Source organism: Perissodus microlepis, chromosome 23 (assembly GCF_051167445.1).
Source record: "Perissodus microlepis isolate ML-2025 ecotype Zambia chromosome 23, ASM5116744v1, whole genome shotgun sequence".
Taxonomy (NCBI): domain Eukaryota; kingdom Metazoa; phylum Chordata; class Actinopteri; order Cichliformes; family Cichlidae; genus Perissodus; species Perissodus microlepis.
The window spans coordinates 32,381,589-32,404,259 of NC_140482.1; the positions used below are offsets into that span (position 1 = coordinate 32,381,589).

At 43.6% G+C, this 22,671-nt stretch overlaps 1 protein-coding gene across 2 annotated transcripts in view; it reads left to right on the forward strand.

Moving 5' to 3' along the window:
* The window catches only part of sema6bb (sema domain, transmembrane domain (TM), and cytoplasmic domain, (semaphorin) 6Bb), a 133,660-nt gene that overhangs the window by 49,893 nt on the left and 61,096 nt on the right, over nt 1–22,671 (forward strand). For both annotated transcript variants that reach the window (XR_014799376.1, XM_084920502.1), the window contains exons 2-5: nt 7,705–7,832; nt 9,048–9,162; nt 17,749–17,809; nt 17,956–18,018. Coding sequence is in view for 1 of the 2 variants with exons in the window: in XM_084920502.1 (XP_084776628.1) it covers nt 7,724–7,832; nt 9,048–9,162; nt 17,749–17,809; nt 17,956–18,018 (348 nt within the window). In the remaining variant the exon portion in view is untranslated. The remainder of the gene's footprint in view (nt 1–7,704; nt 7,833–9,047; nt 9,163–17,748; nt 17,810–17,955; nt 18,019–22,671) is intronic.

Here is a 22,671-nt window from a genome sequence, read left to right on the forward strand (position 1 = left end):
GTCCCAAGAAGAAGTTGTGTGTGTTTCACTGCAGAGGAGGGAACTCCGACATAATGTTTACATTAGCCCTGGAAGAAAGAGAGGGGGCAAGACAGTGGCCGGGCTCAGAGGAGGCACAATGCCCAAAGGAGGTGTGTTTTGTTGTGTGCATGTCATCTAAAGTGTACGGCGTACGTGCTGTATGTCAGCATGGTAGAGAGGGAATCGCTGTCTTGAGTGAGCACAGCAGATTTAAGGTGCATTTCCCAAAAGCGCAAGAACATAATGTACGAGGTTTTATTCCGGCAGAGACTCGGAGAACAACCAGACGCGGTTTAAACACAACGCAGTTTAAAAAGAAAACCAACCACGGGGAAAACAAATGTTTCCAATCTGTTATTTACACTGTTGATGTTGGAGCCCGTTGAATATTCAGTAAAATAAAATTAAAAAACAGATCGAAACACAACTGTCTTGAAAAAATGAGCTTGCACCCGATTGGCTGAATGCTACTGTGTTGAAAAAGTCCAATATTAATCATGTCTGTAATTAATCAGAAGCCCAATGAGGGAAATAAGAGCTCCGGGAGCAGGTGTGATGCTTTTACGTTTGTTTTCTTATCAGGAATCATCCGCTGCAGGAATTTTGCAGCCATAATCATGAACAATAGAGCAGGAGTTCATCATCCCACCATCCTTAAACATTTGGTGCCTAAAGGATAATTCTGACGTCCACTTATTGATTTCATGCTGTTTTAGTTATCTGACCTTAGCTGTACTACCCTTAAAAAGTTTTTTCATGATCTTTCCTTTAGCATTAATCAGGTATGCCCACATCTATCAAACACAACACATAAATGCATACACTTAAATGAAACAGAGAAGAAGAAGTGAAGGCACTGCAGGGTCCTGGCAGAAAAGTGCAGAGGAAGAAAATGAAAAGCAAAAACCAAAATTACAGGGTACGCGAGCAGATAAGAAAGCAGAAGGACTGACATTTAAATAAAGGAAGGGCTGGAATTAAAATACACAGGAAACTTATTAGGGAACAACATGCAGGTGAAATTAATCAAAGAGGCCAGACAATCACAAAGGCAGGAATAAGACGAAACACGACACACAAGAAAGTGAACAGGAAGTAACCATAAAAGAGGAACAAGCAAGCGAATAAAGAGACAAAGAGTCATAATCACATTTGGGAAATGTAATGAGTAACACGGGGGACTGGGTCTTACAAAACCCTGCAACAGGAAGAAAAACAGGGCCACAAAAGCCAACATTTTGAGGCTTTGCCATAAAACATAAGTTTGCAATCAACAATACCACTCAGATTTATGACCTTTGTGTGTTTCTAGAGAAGTTTCCTGTCACGTTTTAAGCTTGGCCCTAATAACGAACAAGCGTTTTGTCTTTGATTTGCAGGAAGTTGTTCGTCTAGTTAATTATGTCTTCAATACACTGAATCACTGACTTTAAAAGGTCGGGGTCTCAGGGGTACACAGATTAATATAACAGTCTGATAATCCATCAGCATTTTTTTGGTACGTTAGCACATGTTTTTCTAGTATGTTACTTAGATGTGCACGTTAAGAGATAAAGAAAGATGTCATCGCTTGAGATGAGTTGAAAACCAGAAAAGTGCAGAGCCATAAGTTCTTCCCACTAGTCTGCTTTTGGCTCAGGGTGAAGATAAATCTGGCGACGCTCATCCTCTCTTTGTCTCTCTCATTCCGCACATTCTTTGGCTTTCGCCGTCTGTATTTCCGGTGTGACTCCTCGTCTCCGTTTGAATGCCTCGCTTGTTTCTCTTTCACCTCTGGTTCCCTTCATCGCTCCCTGCGGTGCCTTATTTTTATCATCTTCTTTGTCCTGCCTTGTCCTCTCTGTTCTCCAGCCTCATTTTTTTTTTATAGCAGTTCGTTTCCATCTTTGCCTTAAACCCTCCCTCCCAAGCCTCCGTTCTCACGTCTTATTTTTCATTCCCTTACTTCCACACAACCCCGCTGCTTATTGAATCCTGACTGAAGGAGATCCAAGCAGCATCGGGCTATCACCTGTCATTGATTGTGCACACTCCATAAAGCAGCCTCTCCTCTTTCACTAATATGACAATTAAGCCGGCCCCTGGGAAATCTATGAGATATATTTAAGTAGAACATTCACAAAATCCTCTGCTGCATGCTTTATATCCCTTTCCATGTAGCAGCAGCCTCATGTACAAAACCCTGAAGGTCAACCTGGTGGAGCTCGCCCTGAGGCGAAGGAGTACTTCTTGGAACATTAATCCCTCTTTCAAAGTTATTAAGTGTTTTAAGACCCAACGTATTTTGGTACATGTGTGTGTCTCCTCTAACACAAGTTACTTCACTGTTAAAGCCTTCAGGTTATTGTTGTCTCCCCTGAGTTACATCTGCAGACCTTTATTCACAATGAAAACAAGCTTCTGTCACTGGTAGAGCTAGTGTTAGCTTTAGCGCTAACACGAGGGCAGCAGCTTGCAAATAGAAAAAGTTGTTCACAAGCAGAGCAGAAGAAAGTGAGCGTTTATATGGAGTAGTGTTCCTGTCCACCTTCAAGTACATCCACTATTCACCCCTTGCTTTTGTTCTCCACTAACTCCTTACAGTAAGTAAATATCTGGCTTTTCAGCTGCCTGCTGGTATTTGGTGCTAAGCGGCGAGTGTATAAAGTCTCCAGTTTGTTGATGGAAGCAATGAAACTGAAATACCATACAAGCGCGCAGCTAGGTTATACTTTGTGGGTTAGTTACTGAGCGTTTGCCGTGCATCACATGTCAAAGTAATCACATGAGCTATTGCTATTACAGGAAAAATACACGCATTACCTGCAAACACCACATTTTTGTCAAAAAGAAAAATTTGCCTCATAAAATGGTAATAATAGGATTTGAGTCGAAATAGATCGCATTTGTGTTCCTTCTTCCTCTGCAGGCTTTTCAATGCGACCAGTGTGAAAAAGGATTATATTATAGACTACTGCTTGAGTACTGTTTGATACCCCTGCATAATACTCAAAACCCTCCCTGTTAAATATTTCAATCATAAACACCCAAACCACCACCGCTGTGTTCCCATTAATACCGCTCCATTTCATTACCATTTTCGCTATATCTAGGACACGCATAATCTCGGGTTTCTTTCAACTCTTCATCCAAATTTTTAGCGCGAGTACCTCACAGCTGTGCGATAGAAGCACAATGAGAACATACACATCATCAAGACTGGGGTTAAGGCAGCGCGGGATAGAAGCGAGAGCATAACGAGATGGTAAGGGGAAGAAGAAAAGTTGGACCGAGGAGAGGAGGAAGCGAGAGCCATGGCAACGGTAATAAGTGACAAAAGCATTTCAGAGCATATTAGCGTCTTCATTTGATGAGGAGGTGTTCTATTTGCATGCAAAGTACCCAGACCCCTGCAGCAGAGGGTCAGTATCTATCTGTAACCAGCATCCAACTCGACCCTCCCCGTCTGAGTGTTTCCTCTTCTCTTTCAAGTCTGTGTTCTTGAGTCCTTATCAGATCGACATTAGTCTTCATTAGGGCTTTGCTTAAGACTGTAGATATCATTGATTGGCTGGTGATTTGTTATATAAGTCAGCCACAGAGGAAATCATTCTGGGTCGGCGTTGATGAGCTCCGGGGAGATACCTAAACACTACACCCACCACCCCGTCCCCACCTTTTTGACAGCTTGAAAATGACCTGCCTAAAAACCCAATCGAATCTGTCTGAGACGGCGTCTGAGTCGCACAGGCCAACGACTCTGTGGAAACTCGGCTGTGCTGCTGAGTTGAGAGGACTCGGACTCACTGTAAGCTTGACCAGCTAATGTTTGCGTTTTTCCTCCACAGTTGTCATTTGCTATCTGTGTTAACTACTTGGCACCCAAGAAGGGCTTTTGGGATTGTTCCCACAATCCAGCTCAGTCCCTGTATTTATTTATGTGTCACAGCATTGGAACAGTACCCCCGCGGTGCAAGAGCTGACAATTTTCCACTGACAGTGTAGTTTGTTTTTTTTGTAATCCAGGGAGTCCACACTATGTGCCAACTGCAACATGACTTCAGTGACATCTACTGCCATTTTAATTTTAAACACGGAGTGCTATAGCACCCTGGGGTTGAATGTTTCGGATTAGTGTCTCCTACAAATGGCAAAATGTATATGTGACTTGTAGTATGCTTGGTTCAATGATAATGGCATAGCACTGTACAGCTTGTATCATGCAGCGATGCTGCTGAATGGACTGGCTGTTGCCATTTGTCATAATTATGGAGATGCTTTGGCTCAGAACCATTTGCATGTACACACACACACACACACACACACTTGGTTTAATGCTGGTGTACCTACTTATTCTGCTGTCCAATGAAATTGTATAGCCCTGGGTGTCTAATTATACTAATCGAATGCATACCGCCTGGCATTTATTCATACATTATTAATAGCAGAAACAATAGAATCTCTGATTGGATATACTGGCTTCCTGACTTCTCATCTTCTCCCTGTTTCTTACTCTTTCCCACTTATCTCCCACTCCATCTCTCTCTCTTTCTCTCTACCCCATGACCTCCTTTCTTCTCCCTCTGACTCTTTTCCCCTTCGTCTCCCGTAATTTGCTTGTGGGTGTTGAGTAATTAGCATTCCTTTCACTTTTATTCTGATGTCAGTGCGGGGAATTTGAGAAATGTCCCATAAAGATTATATGTCCCGATAAGGTTATGTCTGAGACTCCATTAAAGAGATGAGCTGCACAATGGCTGCTTGTATCCTTCGGGAAAAAGAGGGCGTGTGTAGGAGAGAGACTGACGGTGACTACAGACTGAGGCTCGTGCAGCCTTTTCTCTTTCATTAACACAAACATTACAGTGAACTAACTGCTGGTTAGTTTTACCAAAACCTCCACAACCTCGTGTACTGTGCTGTCCACTGAAATGCTGATGATGTTTAGGTTACCACATAGGTACTGGCATTATTGTAGACCAACTTTTAGCAGCAGTAAGTTGCAGCGATGGTTTTCTGTGTGAATTTATCTCTCACATTATTGTGGAGGACATCTGGGAGATGCTTCTTCACAGCATTGCTTCAGCTCGTTGAGGTTTGCAGCATTCGTTTATGCGCAGGTCCCTGAAGGTCCACCACCAGCGATTCTTTTTCAGCCGTTGTGTTTGAGGTTTGCTGCTATGTGCTTGGATCTTTGTCCTGTTGATGACCCAGTTTAGTCCAAGCTTTAGCCTCGCATTCAACTCTAGAACTCCAGATATACAGAGGAGATCATTCACTTGAGTTTCATTTATATAGATCAGACCATCCCTCCACCACCGTGCTCACAGTCAGTATGAGGTGTTTGGTTTTCTCCAAATGTGCTGCTGTGCATCATGGACAAACAGGTCCACTCTGGTTTGTAGGTCCAAAGGACATCGTTCCAGAAGTCTTGCGTTTTGTACAACTCTAAGCCGTGCTGTCGTGCTTATTTTAGAGCACGGGTAACAACTCCAGGCCTCAAGGGCTGGTGTCCTGCAGGTTTTAGACGGCACGATCTTATATCCTCGTGTTGGTGTTGTTCCCACATCATCATAATAAATGTTGTTCCAGGTTCAAGATTGCAAGTTGACCAATCACATTGTTGTGACGTCATACTTTTGCGACTTTGGAAAAAAACGCTGTAAAAAAAAAAATCGACTTAACTTGTGAGAAACCACCTCTGTCCACTGATCCAGCAATTTGAATTCTTTGCATTTCAGGATACTGTTCTTTAATAAACGGTAAACATTATACATATTGTCCTTGCAAAATTGGAATTTCATAAATGAATGAATCCCTTGGCTTGCAAAAGTATTACGTCACAACAATGTGATTGGTCACTTGCAATGTTGAACCTGGAACAACATTTATTATGATGATGTGGGAACAACACCAACACGACGATATCAGATCATCCTTTTGGGCATCACCCTGGGTCAACACACGTGAATCAAATGACTAGTTCATTACCAGGCCTCTGGAGAACTTCAAGACATGTTGAGGAGGTAATTTAGCCATTTAAATAAGCTGTGTTGGATCAAGGACACATCTAAAACCTGCAGGACACTGGGCCTTGAGGCCTGGAGTTCTCCCACCCCTGTGTTAGAGAGCAGAGTGTTTCTCTGGTAACCCTTCCAAATAAGCCACACTTGTTCAGTCTGTTTCTAATTGTACTGATGATGAATGTTAAGTTTAACAGGCTGACTGAGGCCTGTACAGTCTCAGACTGAGTTCTTGTTTCTGAGTATTGCACAGATGTCTCCTTCTAGGAAGACTGCGTTAACACATACAGACCAACATACTGCAGACGCTGCTTTTATAGAGGTGCTCACACTTAATCAAGTGAATTTGATTAGCAGGGCTTTCTGTATCACATGACTGCAGATTTTTGGAAATGTAGTATTTTTTTTATTTGCTGGTGTTAGTGTATGCATCACATTTGTCGTGATTGTGGTTTGAGGAGGTTTGTTTGGCACTGGCAGAGGGGAAGAGGTGATGCTCACGGTCACCTGAACTGAGGCGTGATGACTTTGCTTTTTTAACAGGGAATGATGCACTCAAGTTACTCTAGTAAAAGTCAGCGATAAAAACATGGAGGTGGAAATGAGCATCACCGATGCCCTTTGATGGATACAACAGCAGATATAACAACACTGTACAGTCAGCGTTACACCATGCGCGCCTGTGACCACAGGCAAATGTTAAAGCATTTTGCATAAAGAAATCCAGATTCAAATGTCAGGTGTTGTTAGATGTTGCAATTGTGCATGACTGTAAAAGAAAATGCTTTGTGTTTGCAGTGGTGGGGGTGGAGGGGACTGCCTCCCCGCGAGATTTTCAAAGCAAATGACGCCATGAGATAAGTGTGGAGCTGTGGGGCTTTGTAAATTGCAGTGTTTCTGTGGAATTCCTTTGAAAACACAATTTATTGCAAGGCAGGAAATTTACTATAATTACAGATGAGTCAGATCTTAAGACTATAACAACTTTATAAAGTTCTCTCTGGCAGCTCAGTCTCACAAACAGAGATGGGGGGGTAGCCAGCTCGTCATACCTTTTGAGGTTTGCGGTTTAAGTCGATATCAATTCTGAGTGCTTTCCTCCTTCGAGGCTAAGTGCTGGAGCCATCGTTTTGCAGATGGATTGTGTAGGCTAACTTCATTTGGGTATCATTTGTATTTCCACATGAATTACGTTCTAGACCTACAAGTCTCGGTGTTGCCCGGTGAAAAATGATTTGCGTCACTGGAAAGCATTTCATTTAAGTAAACCACCACTTCTCTTCCTCTCTGTCTCTCATACTGGATAATACGTGACGCGTATCGAGCCCGTCTCTCTCCCTTTATGCCCACAGAGGGTTTTATCGATCGGTGTATGGGACATACGTTGTCCTCTGTCTTGGACAGGATGTCAACCTCTCTTTTTCCTCTGATGTCTCTTTCCCGTAGGATTTGGATGTGTCATTGTGATGTGATGTTTGATGTGGTGATGCCACAGAGAGAGGTGGCTGACTGGACACTTCTCCTGGAGTGGATGACTTAATCCGTCACCCTGAGCAGATGTTTATCTCCCCTCCCAACAGGACGGAGATGCAGATGCTGTGTGAGAACTCGAGAGAACTAGCCTGCTAGTGAATGTGTCTACCACAACTCACCCGAGTTCTCCCTTTTTCTATTTCCACAGACTCTGCAGTTGGGTTGCTATGGCAGCTGTGGCCCCTTCCTACTTCTTCCTGCTGTGTTGGCTGCTGCGAACGGCTAGCTCGGCTTTCCCGGAGGAACCAGGGCCCCTGAACTTCATCCCTACAGAAGGTTTGACCCCTCGCTTTCTCGCTCCTACTCCCTTTTCCTCCGTTGCATTTCTCTCACCCACGACATGATGTGAAGTGTTGGGTTACAGCCAAATGCGCATGGTGATGATTGAGGGGGGAGGCTACGGCGAAGGGTTAAGGTCACGATGGTGGCTGTGGAGATTTCACACAAAACGCGTTGAAGCGTGGGGTCACGCTCGGGAATGAGACCGAAGCCGTGGAAGGGGCTCTCGCATTCGTGACTTTCCCACACATGAGCTCAGACCCTTGAGAGATGAAGCCCCTCGAACGCTCAGACTCTGTGGCTCCGTATCGGCTCTGCAGTCTCCGGCTTAGCCCTGATCTAGATTGACTGCAGTTCAATAATATTGACCGGTGGTTTTCCAGCTAAGTCCAGGCCCTTCTTTGTGTATCAATAATGAACAGCTGAGCGTAGACGTGTCTGACTACTGGGTGCTGCCTATTGGCTAGGCTGCAGTAGACCCAACAGCTGTGGTTTATAGCAGGTATAAGTGGAAACAGAAGTCAGAGGCCCAATCACAGCGGGTCAGAGTGATGCAGAAACCGGAGCAAAGATAAGACATACAGGATAGGAATGAAGTAGAAGAAGAAAAATATAGAAATGAAAAGAAGAAAGCAGACTGTGCTGAGCACATGAAATAATATCAGATAGAAATATACCAGCTTTCCTTAAAAATCATTATCCTATATGTAGCTGTTACACATCTGTGGTACAACATGACTGGAAATGTTTTATTGCTTGTTCCCTTCCTCTTCCTCGATGTACAACACTGATCATTTACCTTTCTGATATTTGTTTCTGTCTTTTTGAATTATCCGAATCAGCCGGCAGAACATGCATTGCCAAACTTGTCAACAAAAGGCTGCATGTAAATGAACAATCCATCAAAAGTGAATCTCAATCAGCCAACAAACAAAAACTTGTGAATATAATGACATATGGGGTGCAGTTCAGACATCTTTCATTTTCAGATTAATTGTCTACGCTCCCCTCCGTGTCTCGGTACGTTTAATGTAGCGCGTCGGCTGTGCTTTCAAATGCAGATCTCAAATGCTTTCTCCACTTCACCTTGAATACCTGTTACTGAGGCTGAACTGTCAAAACAAACTAACACAAAACCACTTTTATGCTGAGTACTTTTGGCAAAGATGGATGTCCGTTTCAGAGAAGCCATTCTGTTTGATTTTCTGACAGTGGTGAGAAGATACCCCGTGTTTCTGGGCCGACCGCACAAAACGTGGCTGAGACAAGAGCCTCTGCACGTCCAGAGGATCCTGCAGGTCAATCGGACGCTCTACATCGGAGCGAGGTACGCGACCCACACCCACATGCAGACACACGTGTAGATGTACCGATCGGGCGTTCCATTCTGACTGCTGCTAGGTGAATAACTGGTTATGTCTTCATTGTGGCACCTGTTAGTGGGTGGATATATCAGGGAGCAAGTGAACGTTTTGTCCTCACAGTTGATGCTAGAAGCAGGAAGAATGAGAAAGTTTGAAAAAAGGCCAAACTGTGATGGCTATATGACTTGGAGCTTATAAACTGCAGGTCTTGCAGGGTCTTCTCGGTCCATAGGGGTCAGTATCTTTTAAAAGTGGTTCAATGAAGGAACAGAGGTGAACAGTGCTCCTTGATCACTGTGGATAATGTGCTGAAAGCAAGAATCGTTCAGGAACGATTGAGGAGCACAACGTTGCTTTTGAGGTGTCGACTTGGCTTCTAAATTCCCCAGATCTCAGTCTGATCCATGGAGACTCCACCTCGCAACTTTTGCACACCTTGATGGTCATAATGTTATGCCCGATCAGTGTATATACTAATGTACATTACGTCACTTACCTGGGGTTTTAAAATCTCTTGGACTGCCTGTTATCACTATATGTGTTACTAAGTAACTCACATCGCCAAGCGCCATCGTCGATGTAATGACCAGACACATCACGGAAAGTGAGTGACATTTGGTGACTTCATATGTGTGAAACATACACTCCTGACTCAAAGTGAGCAAGTTTAACTTCAGCTGTGTCCAGACAGGAAGCGAGAAGCAGCAGCCTGGTTAACCCTCCGTATCCCAGTGGCATTCCTTTAGCATGAGAATTCCTAAATTTGCCTAAAGAACTACAGAAAAGCATCCATGTTTTCATTTAAAAAGAAAAAATAGCTCTTTCAGTTTTCATCATGTCTTTCTCATTATCTCTTTCACATCCTCTTCATCTTCCTCCTCCACCACTGCTCTCATCTTCCTCATCTCCACCTCATCCTCTTCCTCCTCACCTGAAGCGTCATCTCCAGAGCCGAAGTCAGAGATTTAACCTAAGACAACATGCAGATTAGACACATGACCCTCCGGCTTCTATACCACAGACAAAGAATTGGCTATAACAACAATAGCTGGTTCTAAGCTCATGTTATTCCAGCTAATGTTGGACTGGAGTTTCCTAAAAATCATACGTTCCCTCTGATAAACAGTTTCACTGCTTTAAGAGTTTGTTAGATCCAAAGTTAGATCCGTGTCTAACTTTCATGACAAAGACGAATTTCGCGTCACCGACTCATCGACCCAATTTGGACTACTGGAGAGGTGGATGCTTCACCGCCTCCTACTGATGCTGGCCAGAGCGTTTGAGCTGACCTGGGCACCATAAAATATTTAACGTACACATATCAGTTTTTATTCCCAATTTATTGTTAAATAAATGATACACAATATATTTTGTACAAAATATTTAAATTCATAACCAGTAGAAGAAACTCAACCACTATGAGGTGCAGGGTTTCCACAACTTCAAGGAGGTAGATACTAACAAGCAGCTGGCAATACCAAACAGCTGAAGCAACCACCGGTGAGAGTGCAGGGCAGTGCTGGACACGTGACAGCGTGGTGAATGGAACAGATGGTTAGCTAAACAACCGGCACCTGAAATGTCTGCGAGCACCCAGAAGCCACAAGCGAATCGCTCCCCATGTGGATACTCCTTAGTGCTAACGTCAGGATTCATCTCAGAGGAAATGTGCAAGTACAGCTGAGGCTGAAGTACTCCCAGATGTTACATTAACACACGCAAAAAAGTCAATAGTTTTTGACCCGTGAAACATGGCACCACAAAGCCCAGGATGTGTAGCCTGTGCGACCTGCTTGGACCATTAGCCTTTCTTTAATAAACTTTGTCTCTTGAGAGACTTAAAGAGACTCGGTGGATCCTGAGCGATCAGCCAAAAGTATCAGGAGACTAGCTTTTAGTAGCCTCGAGTCCACTCGCACAGCATAGGAACATAAATACTGAAGAACTGGTGACATTTGGACAATGACGGCAGAACATGACCAGTAAAACATTAGCTAAAGAGATGTGAGAACTGATGTTTTTAGAACACTTGTAAAATTTTCTATATCGATTATTTTATTTACTTCTTACCAGAATATGACATTTTCTTCATTATAACCATTAATGCCAACCTCACACTGGTCAAAAAACACTTACATTACCATTCCCTATTAAATGGATTAGCTTGTTTATGTACTGGTTTCACACGAGCCAATTAAACAGTAAATACACTGACATTCACAGTATATTATACTTTCATTTTGTATATTTAAAGCACTCTAAGTCACACACACATTTGTACAGCACTTTATGTTATGTTTTCACACTTTTATCCATCACACACACTTGACCATGGACTGGAAGAGTGGATGACCTGCTCCACGTCCACAGCCACCGCCACCCCCGATGTGTAATTATTAAACAGCATATGTAATTTTCAGTCATCGGTTCCTCCTGAAATGTCTCGCCTTTCAAATGCAACACATAAAACAACACTGTCAAACACGCTGCACCTGATTCTACAATACTGTTATAATGACAGCTTGGACACACACATGAAGTTAGTAAGGAGTAATTGAGATTAGCTTGCTCGCAGGGTAATAAGCGTCTCCCCTCAGGTTTCAGCATGTATTATTAATCTTCCAAAAGAAGTTTATTGACAAATAAATTAATAGTTACAAGGTAGACCTCTGAGTTAGTAGGAACCTGGCAGACTGGCACAGCTGCTTCGTGTTACTCTGACATCTGTTAGAAGAAAACATGTGTGACAGCAACACGATGCCACCACGGTAGCAGTTCTCCTTCTCAAACAGGAACTTTAGAACTGAGCACATGGAAACGTTATGTAGGCCTGTGCAGAATAGCCTCGCAGCCATGTTGAAAAGATAACCACGAGCCACGGCTGCGTGCCATCTGTAAACGTTGAGACAGAAAGATTGAACGCATATTATTGTTTTATTGCTAGCTAGTAACGTGTTCCTTTAGCTGTCGCTCTTTCCTGTGGAGTAGCTGCATGTGAGGGCTGATATTTGACCCGACAAATATCAAGTTGAGTGATTTCTAGTTTGTTCTCCGTGTGATGATGGTCCCCATATGCCTGTCAGTCTGCTGAAGGCAGTGATCCTGAACAGATAGTAGCCCCGGTGGTCAGAAAGGCCGGAAGCCCAGTCTCCTCACCTGCGCCACTGCTGTGCAACATCTGGTTCTCCACTGACGCCATTCAGGAGCCGACCTGAAGCAACCGTGCTAAAAAAACGAGCATGCACGTTAAGATTTACTGTCCATGTTGTCCAGAAAGTAACACAGTTTGAAACATCCCGAAAGAAGGAGACAGTTAGTTTCTGCATATGGTGCTGATTATTTGCTGTAGTGGAAGGAAGATTGAAGCGGTTTCCAATAAGAGACGCCGCTGTCGTCCAGGAAATGACCCAGTCCCCTGCTTCCAGCAGGTCTAACTTCACTGCTGAGACTTGGTAGTAAATATATCAAACTATGTAGCTTGGTTCCAGCCATTCTGTCTGCACCGGGAGGATCTATAAGCACACACATGCACACGGTCGGGCAATAAAACTTCCCACAGACAACTATAGCTACTGCAGTCTGAAGGTCTGCTTTATAACAAGCGGCCATGAAACACTTAAAAAATTAATTTGAATTTACAGCTGTAGAAATTGTTCCTGAACAGGAGGAGAAATCTGATCTGAATGTCAACCAACCGGATGACGAGAAAATACTAAGCTTACAGGCGGGGCAGCGGGGGAGGCAAGCAGAGAGAGAGAACGTTTCGAGACTATATTTCTATCTTTTTGTAAGTGGCTAATAGTGTTTGTGGCTTCCTGGCGGTAAACGATCAGCCTGGAAAAAAATAGATCCATGTGCAAACGCATTTGTGAGCCAGAGACGGCCCAGCAGGGTGACTGAGTTTTAAAATGTACACTGTATGAATAAGTACCTGTGGTGGCAGGTATGACTGCCAAAAGCTTCGACAGAGTGCGTGGCCTGATAAGACGCCTCACTCATCCCCAAATCCTGTCGCCATTAGCATAGTTGTCCTCTGACTGCTAAATCCCTGCCCCAGACGCCCGCTGAGAGCTGCTACCTCTCCGTGTCCTCTTCCCATCCCCGCTAAATGAAAGTAAACTCTGTATTTGACTGGTGCCAAGTGGAGTAAGAGTCTTGCTGCGTTAAGCCCCATTTCATTGCTGTTAAGACGAGCAGCTGTGGATCCTGTGGTCCTCAGCCCCGAGTCAGATCCAACAGGCAAATCCACACAAACATAAACCAATTGGAGAGTTTACCAATTGACAGCATGACTGAAGGAATGACTCAAACTCTTGAATAACTGTTCCACTTGTAAGAGGTTTGTGCTGTCAGTCTGTAGGCGTGTATGTGTGTGTGCGCGCATGTTTTATCTGCACATTCTGCATTACCTGGAGTGGGAAGTGCTAACTTGCTGCCAGTCTGGATGTTTTTTACTGTGTTAGCCCGCTAATGTGACTCTTGAAGTGAACAGGTCAGTTGGCTTGTGGCAGTCAGACAGGGAGAGACTCTACTGAGGCCGGAAGGGAAAGTTTAGTATGTAAAGCAAGCAAGCAATTTATTTATATAGCACTTTCAGACCAATCCAGGCTGGAAACAAAGTGCTGTACACTTGACATGGCAAAAAAAAACGGTACATTAAATTAAGTTTAAAAATAATAATAATAATAAAATTAAATAATAATAATTAAAATGAAATAAAAACAATAAAATCAGTGCATTAGATTAAATTATAGCAGGAAAATCACGATCAGACTGAAAAGCCAAGGAGTAAAAATGGGTTTTAAGTAGTGGTGTCAGCGTTAATGTCGTTAAAATGACGTTAACGCCATAACTGCTCGTTAACCCGTTGACGCCATGCAGCCCCACGCACGGGGCGATCCGCGATAACTCGCTAACAGAGATTTACCGCGTTAATGAGGTTATGGCTTTAACGTAATCTTAACGAGATTAACGCTGACAGCACTAGTTTTAAAAATGGACAATGAAGGGGCCTCACTAATGTGCAGAGGCAGGTTATTCCAGAGGTTAGGAGCAGCCAAAGAGAAGGCCCTGTCCCCTCGGAGCTTCCTCTTGGACCCTGGTACCTCCAGGAGCAGCTCGTCAGCTGACTTGAGAACCCGGGGGTAGGGCTGTGCGATATGACCAAAATCTCATATCCCATATAAGAATTCTATCGTCCCGATAACGATATAAATCACAAAAATGTAACATTTTCTGTAAATTCTGTGAATTTCGGGCAGCTCGTCTTGCGGGAAGTGTTTCCAGCTGCCCGTCATGTAGCTGGAGTCGAGTGTTTTAACCGATGCATGAAACTACACATTTTTAGACATAAGTTGTAACGGCCGCCTTTTTCTTTGTGAGTATTTATTACACGGCGTGCTGCGGGGAAAAGCCTGTTCTAACGTTTGAGTCTAAGGTTTATTTTTTAGCACCTGGCGGCTCTTTTTTAATTCTCATCCGTAAATAATCTGCTCTTTCACATGATTCAGTTTATTTTGAAAAGTCTCAACAGGATCTTGAGCTTTATTGTGAAAGGTTTATGTAGCTTGCCTTCACCAGTGTATGAATGTGAGAGTGAATGAATAGTGGTATTGTAAAGTGCTTTGAGGGTCTCGAAAAGCGCTATATAAATGCAATCCATTATTATTATTATTATTATTATTATTATTATTATTATTATTATTATTAGGAACATAAACAAGCGGACACGCGATGCTGTTACCGTAGTTGTTGCTAACCACAACGCATAAAAACAGGGGCTTGTCCGTCTGTAGTGTGGTTATATAAAATATAAGAGAAAGAGAGAACTTTAAGAAATGAATATAGCCACTACAATGACCATCAAAAAGATGAAAAAATATTGCCGTAAACAGTTTATTTTGCGACACCACAAAACAAACGATAGCGTAAAATGAAACGATAGACGTTTTTATATCGTCATCCGATATATATCGTTATATCGAACAGCCCTACCCGGGGGTGAGTAAGGATGGCAAGACCGTTAAGCATTTAAAAACAAACTTTGGAATTTTAAAATGAGCTCTAAGACATACAAGCCAGGTTTGGAGTAATGCGCTCTCTTTTGCAAGTTCTGGTAAACAAGGCTGAGAGTGCAACTCTCAGGATCACCTCACCGCATTACCAAAAACATGAAAAATGAATGAAAATAACAGGAACTGCTTTTCAGCTTCCAGCAGTGATCTTGGTTTTGCTGTACGGTGGAACAGCGATGCCCGTCTCTCTCCATCACACTCAAAAGACTTAAGTACACTTCAAGCCACAATTCTGTTCCTTTGGACTGTAGTGCTGCTTTTCCATTGAACGTTGTTTTGGACATATCTTTCTCTGCCTTATGCTGAATAAAATATATCTGTCGATGACACTCACCCTAAGAGGCATTCAAACACCTCATCAGCAACCAGATATCAAATAAATGCCCAAACCTTGTTTTGAGCAGTTCTATTTGAGAACTGTTTCCTTTCTGCCAAACTGCATCTGCAGATTGTATCACTTTAGAGAAGAAGGCACACAACTACCCATGACCAGAGGCTCATGCTTAAGACTGAGGGTGTCGGTCATAGCAGAGCCATAATGTTATCTATCTGCATGCTTATTTTGGCCGCTGAATAGCCAAATGTCCTAAATTTAATGTCTGAAGAAGGCCTTTGATCAAACTGTTGCTCTCTCAGTAAAATGCTGATGGCGTGCAGGATGTGGTCTGCGGACACCTGATGTCCCCTCTCTCGCATACTTACACCGGACTCCTCTCAGTCATTAATATCGGTGTCAGTTCCTCCATTTCTGTTCCTTCACTGCTGTAATTTTCACACTGGATTTTCACTCAGAAAAGCAGCACAACACTGCAGCTATGGCAAGAAAAAACATTGTTATCCTTTATTTATCCAAGTAAAAGTCTCACTGAGATTCAAATCTCTTTTCTAAGAGAGACCTGGCCAAGAGGGCAATTTGAGAGGTCTCGACCTTCAGCCTGCTGGTGTTTGTAGAAAGTTCATGAGCTGGTTGAGTAAGAAAATAGTTTCGATTGAGCCTGTGTTGACTTTGAATTACCAGGTCAAAAGGTTTGGAGGCATTTCTAAAATAATAACTCCGGCACGTGGGTATCGTACACGCAGATGAGGCTACAAAGAGACACTTGTTGATTGTGCTCTCAGGAAAACCTATGAGGTGATTTGAAGGCTTAACACACATCCTGCAATATAAACGTGAACTCTTTGCACACCCTTAACTCCAACTTTATGTCACAAGCAGCACACAGAAACTGGCTAACGCGCATGTAAACAAAGAAAAGCATCCAGGCTTTGCATCATTCGAACAACCTGAAGTGCAGAAGGAAAGAGAAGCAGCAGTGTAAATAATTCCTCATGCTCTGCACTACGAGAGACAACAGTGCTGGCTGCCAGCCCCACCGTCTCGGAGGCCTTTTGCTGTATTCATCATGCCGAGACGATGCTGAAGCAGCCTGGATGAGATTACGTCTCACTCTCTAGCCCTCTCCGCTGATTTGAGGATGCTTAAACTTTGACCTGTTAAGCAGGGGTACACCAAGCCATTGTTTGGTGATTTTGCACTTCTTCGCCACTTAACAATTCTCCCGCTCTGCTGTGCTGAAAGGGCTGTAATATTCTGACACAGCAACAGGAAGTGAAGATAAATTATTCAGAAGAGGGGTGACCTGCTGGCTCTTGGCCTACCTGGGCTCTTATCAAGCATGCATTCTCACAGCCGCCTCTCTCGGTAAAATTAGATGCAAACACACACAGATACACACTCTCCAGCTCACATGAGCAAGCACTTGTGCGCCTCGCCTTCTGTGAAAGAAATTAGGAGAGTTCATGCAGCACAGATGAAAGGTAGAGCTGGGTCAGAGATGGATCAATACTGCAGGACTAACATGGCTGTGGCAGATTTACAGATTAGCCACTTCAGAAGAAATCCATGCTTCAGATCCGTCCTGGCCCTCATCAATATGCAAACGTCAGCTGTTAGCTTCTTAGCCTAACTCTGGTTTAGGAGGCATTTTTCAAGGTTACCGCAAACAGCAGACTAAGAGTGCAAAAAAAGAAGTGTTTGGGAAGTCATGAATACATGCATGGTGTTAGGGTTTTGGACCACGTGTGGACAGCGTGTGGGGGCGTGAAAGCATCAGTGTAACAACTTGATTAAATCATCCATTAATTCAATTTTAGGACTAGAAAAGACTGATAAGCCAAATTTGGGGCCATTTTTCTGTATATATTGGGACAAATGGAAGACACTGTAAAGCTCTTCCTTAATCTCTGTTGCTCTTATCAACTTTAAATGAATAAACAGCATTTCTGTGTGTGTTTGCGTCACATAGCTGCGTGTGCTGTGGCTAAATTATACACAAAGCAAACACAGGTTACAAATGCAGATGATGTACTCGAGCTAGCAAAAGAATCCACGTTAGGAAGGAGCCGATGTTGCCTTGCTGTTAGCTCTGGATGGAGCTGTGCTGTCTAACTCCCTCTCTGTGTCTCCCTCTCCAGGGATGACCTTTTTCGTGTGGAGCTGGACACCACTGCAGGAGATGAGATGTTTTACAACAAGGTAAGCACCTTCTTAGCAGACACGCATAGCAGTTACAGCCTTTTAGGTGCGCATGTCACTTGTCTCCAAGCTGGAAAATGTCATTTTCCACGAGAGAAATGCCAGGGTAAGCAGCAGTATTTATCCGTGTTTCATTTCATTTATAGAAAAGAACGTGGGAGTCAAACAAGAACGACATCCGGATCTGCAGGATGAAGGGCAAACATGAGGTGAGACGGCGTCTGTCTGTCTTAATCATGCTGCAGAGTCTAAACATCCAACAGATTCAGACTAACTTTAGTCATGTTTGTGTCTTTATTTGCATCCAGTAATTCTCCTTTTAGCTCTGATTTTGTCTCCACTCCCTCCTGGGCAAAGTATCCGGCTCTTGAGCCGATAAATGTTCCGCTGTGTTTTCCAGCTCGACACTGAGCCTGCAGACCTGAGTACTGTGTGTTTGGAGAGGTTTTTTTGCTAAAAGCTGCTCGCTGTGCCAGAGAACAGCATCGACCAGAAAAGTGACACTCGACCGAAACAGTGGACAAGAAAATCAAAAGTACCCACTTAAAGACACAATAAATCTCAGTGGAGCAGCAGAATCAGGTGGCTCGGTCATTTTTAGAAGACTCTGTCACGTATAAATCATGTTGATATGATTTGATCACAGCAGCTGAAACGGCTCAATCGCTTTTCCAAACAACAGTAGCTCGTAATCCATAAAATCCATAAAGGGATGATATTAAAAATGGATTTTATTGCTCTGTATGAACTGTAAACGATTGTAGCTGAAGGAGACTTTGGACATGCCTGGTTGGTGGATAGAAACTTGATCATGAAGAAAGTAAAAGGATTTCATTTTGCATTTTCTCTGTTTTTCACCACTTTTTTTCATATTCTCTGAACTGTTTGTCGTTTCATTTTGTCATTTGCATTTGCGGTAAATTGGAGTGTAGGGATGGGTATCGTTTAGGTTTTATCCGATACCGGTGCCAAACCGGTACTTTTGAAATGGTGCCGGTGCTTAAACGGTGCTCAAACCGGTGCCTAAAGAATGGAGAACACAAAATTGATCCTAAAACCTCTCATGTTCAGCTGTTTTTTTTGTAAAAAGATAACAATGTTAGCCTTTTCTGCAGCTATGGGGCATATATGGTATCACTCTTGGCTGGAAGCAGTGCTTAAACAATGGAAAAAACACAAACTTTGTCCAAAAACCTCTCATGTTTAACTGTTTTTCTACTTTTTCTTTGGTCATTTTAGCCTTTTTGGTCAGGGTGAAGGGAGTATCTGCCATCAAACAAGAAGACAGCCGCATGTAACTACGACTGTGTTTGCTAGTTCACCTTACATGCATTAATGTAATAATGTGGTTAGCCTACTCAACGTAAATTACACACGAACAACATTAAGCTACTCACGCAGAGAAGAACGGCTGCTGCTGCCATCATCATCCGTCATCATTTCTGCTACACTGACAGGGCTAGGGGCCAGGACTCTCCTCTTCGGGTTCTTGGGGGATGTCGCTAACTCCGGGTCCGATAACAGGCACCACACCCGCAGTAGATGTGCTCGGTGTGAGGTCTCGCAGCAAGCTATCAAATACGGCGCATTTTTCGGCTTTTAAAAAAAACGCTATGCGTCGCCAGGTGTTTCATCGGATTCGAGGTGTTACCTCCTTTGACAGTATCACAGTATCAGCTTAAAACACTTGTTGCAGGCTGCTGAGTTTACATATTTTGCTGTGAAGTACAGCCAGACTTTTGACCACTTCGCTTTGGGCATTTTTAATCTGTAGCTCTGCTCTAAAAGAACGTACGTACCTGGACCCGCCTACTATCCTCGGAAACGTAAAATGATTGGCTAGAATTCAAAGTGTATCACAGCTCAGGAAAAAAAAGCACCGAAATAAAGCACCGAAATGTGCGCTGCTTTTCGGTCTGGTTACTACCGTTTATGTCAGAACCGGTGCCATGATGGCACCGGATACCGGTACCCATCCCTATTGGAGTGAGTGGTGTCTCTCTGCAGCTTGAGTTGTTTTGCAGCACGTGTGAGCTGCACAGTGGCACAAAGTCAGTAAAAAGCTGTTTAAATCAATCAGCTTCCTTTGAAAAATCCTTCAGCAAGGCTTCAGTTACACTGTCTCTGCACACATGGGCACACATGGGCACACGCTTTGCTCTCCTAAATTATGGCACGTTTTACCTTTTTTGCCTGGAGCCTTGGTTTCTCTGTGCCAGTCATCTGATTGTCAGCCCTGCTGGCGCAGCCTTAAGAAGGAGGGCTGTGACCACATATTATTGTCCCTGCTCATCCAAGCCGTCACTCACGAGCAAACGTGCACATCGATCGGAAGAGCACGCAACGTTAAATTCATCCCACCGTCGTGAGTTAGGCCTGCAGTCTGTGCCCTCGGAAAATGCAGGTGGGCGTCAGGAAGCCGAGGCGGTGAGGAGGGATGGGGTAAAATGTCCCTGCAGCCGGCGGCAGCCCACGCCTGAATAACTCTTATATCTCCGGCACACACACTCAGTCCTTGCTGCTGCTGTCTGCCGAACACACAAACATCACGTATTCAGTGTCTGCGTGTGTGGGTGTATGCAGCTGTGATGGTTGTGGTTGACAGGGGAAACATGGGCTCTGTCCCCTCCAGGCACACAAAAAATGACTTATTTAACACAGTGAGAGAACACCTGACATTAAATCTGTGTGAGACATCGCCAGACAGAAGCACAACGGAGAATAGTGGGACAGAGACAAAAAGCTCGGCACAGAGAAAGGAGGGGGTGAGTGTGGGTCCCTGTTGGCCGGCCCTGCGGAGAGCCGTGGGGCTGACTGAGATATGAAAGGTCTTCTTGCCCCTAATGACTGTGCTGCCTGGTATTGCTGTGAGTCACACGGCAATGTGAGGAAGATAAGAACACTGCCAGGTCCTCTCAGTCAGCTCTCTGGGCTCAGATGCATTTGAAAAGACGTGCGTGTGTGCGCGCGTTTGTGTGTCTGTGTGATTGCATCCAATCATGCACTCACTCCCTGACGGTACATCTTATATTTGCTGTTAAAATATGACTTGAACGCAGTTATTTTTGTTTCAGTAATTACACTGAAAACAGTACAATGAACATTTTTAATTAACCTCTGACAGTATTAACAAAGATGCAACATTTTGAAGGTTTTTCTTTTTGAACATATTACATATTCAGTTTTCTGTTTTCTGCCAAAATAAGTACAATTATTATAATCACTCATATTTAAAATGCATTTTAAAAAATTCTGTAATTTTTTAACCATGCAGAGGCTACTGTACTGCCTAAGTAATGATATGAAGATATAGCAAAACCACTAACCAAACACGAAATAATTTGTGGCAAACCAAGAGCTTGATAAAGAGAATAGCAGCAGTATTTTTACAGTAAATGCAAACATCCATCCATAATATTTTCTTCCACTTATCTAGATCAGTGTCTTAGGGGGTCAGAGCCCATCCCGGCTGTCATAGAGAGAGAGGCCGAGTGTATCCCGTACAGGTCACCAGGGCTAACACCTGCAGCCAAATTAGAATCACTCCATACATGTCTGTGGGAGTACCTGAAGAAAAGCCTTGCAGACACAGGAGAACGTGCAACCTCCTGATAGAAAAGCCCCAGACTGGATTTGAACCAAGGAGGTGACGGTGCTAACCACTGCACCTGCATGGCGTCCACCTCTGAGATCATTTATTGATAAAGTATCTCCATCTGAATTAGCATCGTTAAATACTGTGAAGTCCTATACACACTGTGTGAGTTTGGGCTGTCCCAGACGGAAGACGACCAAGAATCATGATGACATCTTCAGCATCACAGTGAAAGCGGCTCAGATCGGACAAATTTGATGGTCTTTGCAACCAAAATTCCCACCGTTTCACCGTGTTTGACTCTGTGTTTGTCGCTTTGACGCAGAATAAGGAAAGTCTAGTTGTGTTGGGGTAGCAAAAGCTGTTTTACCGTTGTGTCCTTCAGCTGTTGAAACCACGCCAGTCGAGGAGGAGGAACTTGGAAGCAAATAGTGCAGGAGTAACGGCGGTGTGTTGTAGCCCATCATTTACAGCATTAAACCTGATGTCCTACCACAGTATATCGATGCCTCTGGATTGCAATAAAACTAATATTTACTGCTGAACTTGCACAGTGGTCACATGAACATGAATTCTTTTGGAAACTATTCTCACAGAGTCCACATCCTACGTCAGGGGTGGGCAATTCCAGGCCCCGAGGGCCGGTGTCCCTGCAGGTTTTAGATGTGTCCTTGAACCAACACAGCTGATTTAAATGGCTAAATTAGCTCCTCAACATGTCCTGAAGTTCTCCAGAGGCCTGGTAACGAACTAATCATGTGATTCAGGTGTGTTGACCCAGGGTGAGATCTAAAACCTGCAGGACACCGGCCCTCGGGGCCTGGAATTGCCCACCCCTGTCCTACGTGAACCTGCATGTCAAAATACGGAGAAATAAACAGATCTTTACATGTAAACGTGCAGAATGGGGTCCCTGTAAAGAGCCAAAGTGGGAACACGTTTTCTGGAGTGCATTTGATAAAATAGATAAATGGACACACAGAACAGGAAGTCTTTCCCAGGAAGTCCTCCAGCCACAGCGGAAACCCAAATTATTGGCTCACAGTCATCAGACTATAGCTGCTGGACTATTAAACTTGAGTAAATAATTACAGCTGGTGTGCAATTGTGTGTTTTCTGCTTCATTCATTATGACTTTATTGAGCTGAAGGGCTGCTTGGAAAATTTGGGGATTTTTAGATTCTGCAAGGCGGCTTTTGGGCTTAGACAATTATGTTATTTAAAATGCACATATGATGCCACGATGATGATAAAATGTGCATCACAG